Raw genomic sequence first — 9305 nt, forward strand, 5'->3', positions numbered from 1 at the left:
TGATTAGCACCTTTTCTTTATTACAAATGTATCTTGTCCATTCACTAACAAATAATACTCAGCTGGAGATAATTTTACCAATGTTTTATTGTGATAAAACATGATTTAAAATGTGATTATAAAGATTGACCTATTTTTTCATGTGTTCACATTGTATGAATGCTGGAGGGCACTTGCATGTTGCGCTTCATGGAATTTACTTGCATGCCCGACTGCATGCATACAGTATGAAAGTAGGGGGCTTTGGTATCATTTCTTAAATAAATCTTAAAAGATTTTTCTACTTTACTCAAATTGAACTATTTTATGTTAAAATTATTGGTGTGTAACGTAAACAGCTAAATAACATGTATTGTGTCTTTTAGAAATAACTGTGTGTAACTATATATATACAATGTAATGCTCTTTTTCATACCCCCCATCAAACAAAGTTTAATTTAAAATTATTTTCGGTACATAAGATAAAGACGCTAAAATGTACCTATAAAGGAAAGATAGGTAAGGAGAGGAAACAAGGAAAAATGTGTTGATATAGAGAGCAGGATGAAAAAAACTTAATTGTTTGATCACATGTGCTGAATGTTTGTATATCCTGCCCTGATATCGTTATTGTTATATATTGTTAATTTATTTGCATATTTAATTGTGCTCATATTTACTTGTGCTTGTGATATTTTGTGTTATTGTTTTGCTAACACTTCTTAATCATTTACTTATTGTGAATTAATATATTCCCACCTTTGAGTTTTGAACTTATGATGATTCACGACTTAATAAATGTTGATATTGCTGCTTTTGTTTCCTCATTTCTCAATTTTGCGAAGTCCGCGTTTCTTTAACAAGCATATGACCATTCTTGTAAGTCAGTGTCTCATTTACGTGCACATGGCAAATCTTGAAAGTCAGCGTCTCATTAACATTAACATGGACACTTTTGACTGTCATCGTCTATTTTTCATGCATATGGCCAATCTTGAAAGTCAGCGTCTCATTAACAAGCATATGGCCAATCTTGAAAGTCATCGTCTCATTAACATGCAAATTGTCAATTTTGAAAGTCAGCGTCTCATTAACAAGCGTATGGCCAATCTTTAAAGTCAGCGTCTCATTAGCAAGCATATGGCCACTCTTGAAAATCAGTGTCTCATTAACAAGCATATGCCCAATCTTAAAAATCAGCGTCTCATTAACAAGCATATGGCCACTCTTGAAAGTCGGCGTCTCATTAACAAGCATATGGCCACTCTTGAAAGTCAGCGTCTCATTAACAAGCATATGGCCAATCTTGAAAGCCAGCGTCTCATTAACAAGCATATGGCCAATCTTGAAGGTCAGCATCTCATTAACAATCATATGGCCAATCTTGAATGTCAGCGTCTCATTAACAAGCATATGGCCACTCTTGAAAGTCGGCGTCTCATTAACGAGCATATGGCCAATCTTGAATGTCAGCGTCTCATTAACAATCATATGGCCAATCTTGAAGGTCAGCGTCTCATTAACAAGCACATGGCCAATCTTGAAAGTCAGCGTCTCATTAACAAGCATATGGCCACTCTTGAAAGTCGGCGTCTCATTAACAAGCATATGGCCAATCTTGAAGGTCAGCATCTCATTAACAATCATATAGCCAATCTTGAAGGTCAGCGTCTCATTAACAAGCATATGGCCACTCTTGAAAGTCGGCGTCTCATTAACAATCATATGACCAATCTTGAAAGTCAGCGTCTCATTAACAAGCATATGGCCACTCTTGAAAGTCAGCGTCTCATTAACAAGCATATGGCCACTCTTGAAAGTCGGCGTCTCATTATCAAGCATATGGCCAATCTTGAATGTCAGCGTCTCATTAACAATCATATGGCCAATCTTGAAGGTCAGCATCTCATTAACATGCACATTGTCAATTTTGAAAGTCAGCGTCTCATTAACAAGCACATGGCCAATCTTGAAAGTCAGCGTCTCATTAACATGCACATTGTCAATTTTGAAAGTCAGCGTCTCATTAACATGCACATTGTCAATCTTGAAAGTCAGCGTCTCATTAACTTTACATGGTCAATATTGAAAGTCAGAATTTTATAAACATGCACATAGACTTTTTTGATACTGTTGAAACACTGTTTTAACAACGTAAAATTGGAAATGATCAATGTCGTATCCCTTTATTTCTGGATGGACCTGTTAATAAAATGTTCTAGCAATGTAAAGATTTTTTGTCTTTGAGTCCATGTTTATAAAAATATGTTACAATGCAAGGACATTGTTTGAAACAAATATAGCTGAAATGAGATGCGCGTTTATAATAGGGAGTTGAAACATAGAGATGTACATGTTTCCTTCGAGGTGAGAAGCTTGTTTAACAAGTGTTGCCTTCGGAAATGGGACATGATGGCATATTGGGCCATATTTTGGTCAATTTGTTCACCAAATGTATGCTTTTAAACTCTCAGGTAGGAAACATTAAAATCACCAAAAAAACGAGATGTTTAAAAAACATGCCCCCTAAGCGATATTTATGTAAGAGCATTAAAAAAAAAGGTGTTCTAAAAATAAATGCATCGACAACGACCTTTGACCTATTTACCCGGAGCCAAAGGGATGATCTACTTGTTCTGAGTAACTTACAAATCATATTTCATAATGTTTCATTTATTGTGCGGACAAATTTTCCCTGAAACCTATGACTTGATCCTTAACCTTTTAGCTGCAAAGGTCACCAAAACCTAATGAGGAGTAATTTTCTGACAGAGTTTTATTTTCCAACGTTAAACAGTTCTTGAGTTTTTGTGCGGATACCAAAACCAATAGGCGATTGTTCGTGTGAAAGGCACCCCCACCCCTCCCATTTAACGCCTCATTCCTGGAGCCATTCCTGTACCTTAAAAAAGCTAAAAAGCTAATTTCACCTCTTGGTATACTGGATTCCGGGCGTATTTAAGTATGCAAATGAGCAAAAAAGAAAAACTTGTTTGGTATTCGATACGCATTATTTCCTATAAACGTGTTGCATTCATGCCTAAGGCAAACACTGGAAATTTATGGTGTAAGGGAGGCAACTCAATTATATATCGTACAGGAAAGCATGCTCTGTAACGGCTCTTTTTACATACTAATATTTTCTCAATAACACGAAGAACATTCGTCTGGAACACAATAAATGCAAAATGTGTTGTTCATACATCACCACCACCACACCCACCACCATCACTGCCGCGGCCGCTAACGGTACCGCTACCACTACCGCTACCGTCTACTACTGCTACAGCTAGATCACTACTACATGGGACTGATGCGGTGTTATTAAGTAAATGCAGAAAAAGCATTATAAGACGATAAGGCTTTTCTTTCTTCTGTCCGTAAGGGACTCTGAGTCTAGGTCCAATTTTGCAAAAAAAAAAGATCTGTCGTACTTCATGTGTCATGGTTAATGTTTGTTGTATCATTTTTTGCACAGATTCAAGTTTATTTTCGAGATATAGCTGGAATGGATCCCACACTGAACTTGCGTATGACGTCTGTGACTGCTCTAATAAAGCGTTTATTATTTTGTAGTTTAACGTGACATTAATGTTTTTATGTACATTCATTACTCGAGTCTTCAATATTTAATTCAAGGTTAGATCGTTCTTTATACATACATGTACAGTTGTGTGCATATAAGTATTTTTTTCTAGATACTGAGTAAAGTCATAATATTCGCTTGACTTGTTGAAATCGTTAATTTATTACTATTACCAACAACAACAACTACTACTACAAATTTTACTGTTGCTACTGCTGCTTTTACTACTTCTATTAGCTTCGGGCTCAATACGCTTCCTTTCTTGAGCCAATAATTCTATAATAGAAACGTCGACGGTAAGTGACCAGCTGATGATCCCGATTCAGAGAGGTGACGTTTTTACTAAATCCATTGTCGTAAACATCCACGTACCGTAAACCAATGGAGCCGGTTATTGTTATTGTTGGTGTTGTTGCAGCCAGTTTTATTGCTATTGCTGGGATTGTAGCAATATGTTTACTCGTTTTATTTGACAAAAGTGAAGATGCACTTAATATGAAACGTAGAAAGGAACATGACAAGGTTTCTTTGTTGGCAGTTCTTGGTTCAGGTATTGCACATTTGATGGGTGGGGCTTTATTTACACTAGTCCATATATACAGTCGCTTTGAAGCTGAGTCTTTGACGTTTTGTTTTTTGTTTGGCGGCTCTATGTTAAGGAGAACTTAATTAATGTTTAAATGTTAAACAATTTCCCTTAATGCGCATTATTGCGGCAAGTATTAACACATGCCTGGAACAAATAATACTATGGTGATGAGTGAATAATAGACTGTAAGGAAAGTAACACTGTGTGGCGTTTGATTTGCCGATAGGACAATCGCCCCGGAGCATTGTTTTTAATTTTTCTATTATAATTAATGATATAGTGCAATGAAATACTATGGTGATGTAGATATGAGAGATGCTAAGAAATGTACAAATAGGCTTTAAAGCTTTGCTAGCTACTTTAAAAGTTCCTACAGATAATTTTCATTATTTTATTTCAGGCGGGCACACCACAGAACTCTTAAGACTTGTTGACCGCCTAGGGGACCACTATCAGCCCCGCTTCTATGTTCTTGCAAACACTGACGCCATGAGTCGGGCAAAGGTGGAGCAAACTGAGAGGGACACTGGACATGAGGTCAGCACTATCCTCTAAAATGGATTATATTCTTGTTGGCATTTTAGTTTCAAGAGGTATAAGGTTGAAATTTCAGGACTGCTGGCAGAAAAGACATTGAGAATTTTACGTACAAATTAGTCCTTGTTTTTGGAAAAATAAGACTATAAATTGCTCAGTGAATTTCATTCCCAGATGGCAATTTTCTTAGGATTTGTCCCCATAACATGAATTAGGATGAACTTAGTGCATGCCAGAATTAACTTCTTTTAAAAATGGTATTTAAGGAATACCGTAGCTTTATGTCCAAAAATAGCTCATTGAGATAATGTTTCTTGTTATCATATACCCAACATTAAATTAAGATTATTGAATCCTGTATTTTGTGTTCAGAATTATTTTCTCTCCCCTGAAGTGTCTGTTCTTCTAGTCATATAAGTTTTCATATTTCTTTTTAGTACGCAGTGCATGAAATTCCGAGAAGCCGGGAAGTTGACCAGTCCTGGTTCACAACTGTTCTGTCCACCTTGTATGCTTCCCTCTATGCGTTTCCCCTTGTTGTCAAACTTCGACCGGAAATTGTGAGTGAATCATGGCTAATTTTATTTTTGTTTTCTGATGTTATAATTAAGTACAAGAGTTGCACAGCATTTATTTTACATTTGTTTTAAGCTTGACTATTCAAAGAATATGGAGGGCAATACTACTCACCCAAGCGTCGGCGTCACCCCTTGGTTAAGGTTTTGCGAGCAAGCACACATAAGTTAATATCTCAGCAACTACTTGAGGTATTGCATTGAGACTTTATACAATGGTACTCAACCATCCAACCTACTAATTAACCAAGTTTGAAAACTCTACTTTGCATTTAATGCCAGTAATAGGCCTTTATTATTTGACTTAGAAATTCTGGTTAAGGTTTTGCGTGCAAGCACACATAGGTTAATATCTCAGCAACTACTTGAGTTATTGCATTGAGACTTGATACAATGGTACTCAACCATCCAACCTACTCAATTAACCAAGTTAGATAACTCTAGTTTGCATTTAATGCAAACAATAGGCCTTTATTATTTGACTTAGAAATTCTGGTTAATGTTTTGCGTGCAAGCACACATAGGTTAATATCTCAGCAACTAGTTGAGGTTTTGCATTGAGACTTGATACAATGGTACTCAACCATCCAACCTACTTAATTAACCAAGTTAGATAACTCTACTTTGCATTTAATGCAAATAATAGGCCTTTATTATTCGACTTAGAAATTCTGGTTAAGGTTTTGCGTGCAAGCACACATCGGTTAATATCTCAGCAACTTCTTGAGTTATTGCATCGAGACTTGATACATTGGTACTCAACCATCCAACCTACTTAACTAACCAAGTTAGATAACTCTAGTTTGCATTTAATTCAAATAATAGGCCTTTATTATTCGACTTGGAATTTCTGGTTTAGGTTTTGCGTGCAAGCACACATAGGTTAATATCTCTGCAACTACTTGTGATATTGCATTGAGACTTGGTACAATGGTACTCAACCATCCAACCTAATTAATTAACCAAGTTAGATAATCTATTTTGCATTTAATGCAAATAATTGCCCTTTATTATTCAACTTAGAAATTCTGGTCAAGGTTTTGTGTGCAAGCACACATTATTTCAATATCAAAGCAACTACTTGATGTATTGCATTGAGACTCGATACAATGGTACTCAACCATCCAACCTACTTAATTAACCATGTAAGATAACTCTAGTTTCATTTAATGCGAATAATTGCCCTTTATTATTCGACATAGATATTCTGGTTAAGGTTTTGCGTTTAAGCACACATAGGTTCATTTCTAAGCAACTACTCGATGTATTGAATTGAGACTTTATAGAATGGTATTCAACCACTCAATGTAATTGAATAACCAAGATATATAACTGTATTTTGCAAATAATTGCCCTTTATTATTAGACTTAAAAAATCTGGTTGAAACTTTCCATGTAACCACATTTATGTTACTATCTCAGCACATCATGTATTGCATTGAAATCTAATCTAACAGTGATCCATGCATGTTTGGCCAAAACTTTTCAATCCTTACACTGAAAAGTGGCGGAATAGTCGAGCGCGCTGTCTCTGTGACAGCTCTTGTTATTATTTATAGTAACATTATAAACATGTACTGGTACATTAAACCAACATATAGAATGTATTGTTATAATATATACTTATGTTGAAATATTGATGATAGATATTAACATTTCAATAATAACATCTTTAAAACTGAAGAGATATTGTAATTTTATTGCATATTCAATATTGTCAATTTTCCTTAAAAGATGTTTATGGTCCAAATTGTGGAATCTACTAATGAAAGTATATACTGTATATTCCCATTGTAGATTTTATGCAATGGACCAGGAACGTGCATACCCATTTGTGTTGCTGGAATATTAATGAAGGTGAGATTGCAACCTTTTTACAATTCAGTTTAAACATGTATAAGTAATTTAACAAAAAATAAGCTGCCAAAATATATGTGAAGATGAATACATTATTTTAAATGGCTAGCTTCTAGATATTATTATGCAGGTAAGATAATATATTAGTGTTTGTCTGATAATTATAATTGAAATGTAACTAAAATGCATATTTAACAGATGAAATACATGTAAAACTTAACTACATATTGTATTCTTGATATTTTGTTGGTTATTTTTGTTGTATATTTTTGTTGTATATCACTCTTTCAGATATTTTATAGTACAAAGGTAATATACGTGGAAAGCATATGCCGTGTAGAAACCCTTTCTCTGTCAGGGAAGATCCTTTACCGTTTAGCCGACAGTGTTATTGTTCAGTGGCCACAGTTACAGAAGAAATACCCAAAGACTGTGTACATGGGAAGAATTGGATGAATCTACATTATTGAGAACTTTATTTCTACTATGGAGCAGATAGCTCTGTTTGTTATTTGTTATGCAAAATGCTCAGTTGATTGTACAATAAGTTAATGATAGGAGGGTAAATCTCTGTCTGTAGTTAGCAGCTTCATGATTTCTTATATTGCTTGTTAAACATTTCAAACTCAATTAAATCTTTAATACTGATAGTACTTCGAGAAGATGGAGTCAAGACTTTAAGTTATTATTTGTTATTTCTGCCTCTGTAAGGCATATGTTTATTGCACTCTCCGTTCCTTCTTCAGTGTATGTTCATTACAACCTTTTCTCAGCAATAACTTTTGTTAATTTTGGTGGGATCTCATTCAAACTTCCTGGAATTTGTAGGCACCATGGGAAGGTGTGTATATTGTTAAAAAGGATTGTCTTAATTCTTAATGTCAAGGTCACACCTGGTGTTCAACTTGATAAATTGTGGAATTTATAGCAATCATAATTGTTTTCATCCATAACTTTTTAACAGTTAAAGGGCATTCAATTAAAGTTCATATTGTAGTGCACCATGAGAAGGTATGCCACGCACAAAGTTCATGCACTTATGTCAAAGGTCAAGGTCACACTTGAAGTTCAACGTTGATCACTATGGATTCCGTAGCAATACTTTGTGTCTCAGCCGTAAGTTTTAAACTACTACCGACGTTTACTTCAATAAAACTTCATAGAATTGTAGAGCACCATGTGAAAGTGTGTTGTTCTCAAAATTTAGCAATACCATATTTTTTAAATATCAATAGAATTCAATCAAACTTTACAGAATGGTAGGGCGACAAGTGAAGGTGTGTCTGCATTAATTTCGTTGTCTTATCTTAAATGCACCCAAAGCATTTTTCATGTTTATGTGACATTATTGAATTATTGTATCATTTTCTCATAATGAAGTTGATCTAGAAGAAATTTGATTTCAATTTTTTAGTTGAAAGCAACTTTTATGGCAATTCTATTTTCAACATTTTCAATGATTTTGTTCTTCTCATTGTTACACTATACAGTGATAAATGCTAACATACACATTTTTTCTGGCTTGATAAATATCTGCCTCAATATTTGTACTAGATAATGGCTTCAGCAGTCACTTGTTGTGTTATGTTAAGTGATATTGTACTGAGACATTCGTAAATAAGAACCCAGGAGGTCATTTCAGTAAAGATCTTTTGGATTTTAGTAAAAAAAATGGAATTAACTTTGAGACATCGTTTCATTACTTTGAGATAGATTTTAGCGAATTTTTCTTAAGTCAGTAGAAACAAGTCAATGTTTTGCCAGGTATGTGACGTTTGACAGATTTAAGATTGTGTAGTTTGGTCTAAAACCCTGTATTAAAGAGACTGTGTCACAGATTGGCACCAAAAAAAGTTTTTTTTTGTTAGGAATCTCAGGACAATTATTATCTAATAGAATGTGTTACGCTTTGATATCATAATTGTAAAAAAAGTAATAAAATGTAAAAAAAAAAATAGTGTCGGAGACCGGGTTCGAACCCGCGTCGCCAAAATTGCAAACCAGCGTCTTACTCACTGAGCTACAAATGCTAATTCTAATCGGGTGACATAATTAAGCTATACACCTACCTCGGTAATATCATGTGATAACACTGACTAGCCAATCACGCATAAGGAATGCGCCCCTTCCCCTGAATCCGCTACCTGGTAGACATACCCAGTAATCTTTTTTAATGGAAAAA

General features: G+C 34.8%; 1 protein-coding gene across 1 annotated transcript; it reads left to right on the plus strand.

Annotated features, from left to right (window-relative positions):
- Positions 1-3946: 3946 nt before the first annotated feature.
- On the plus strand, positions 3947-9058 carry LOC128214344 (UDP-N-acetylglucosamine transferase subunit ALG14 homolog). Its single transcript, XM_052920765.1, has 5 exons — positions 3947-4115; positions 4555-4691; positions 5129-5251; positions 7064-7123; positions 7415-9058. The coding sequence occupies exons 1-5, from the start codon at positions 3947-3949 to the stop codon at positions 7577-7579; spliced, it is 654 nt and encodes a 217-aa protein (XP_052776725.1). The 3' UTR covers positions 7580-9058.
- The last annotated feature ends 247 nt before the right edge of the window (positions 9059-9305 follow it).

This window comes from Mya arenaria, chromosome 13 (assembly GCF_026914265.1).
Source record: "Mya arenaria isolate MELC-2E11 chromosome 13, ASM2691426v1".
Taxonomy (NCBI): Eukaryota; Metazoa; Mollusca; class Bivalvia; order Myida; family Myidae; genus Mya; species Mya arenaria.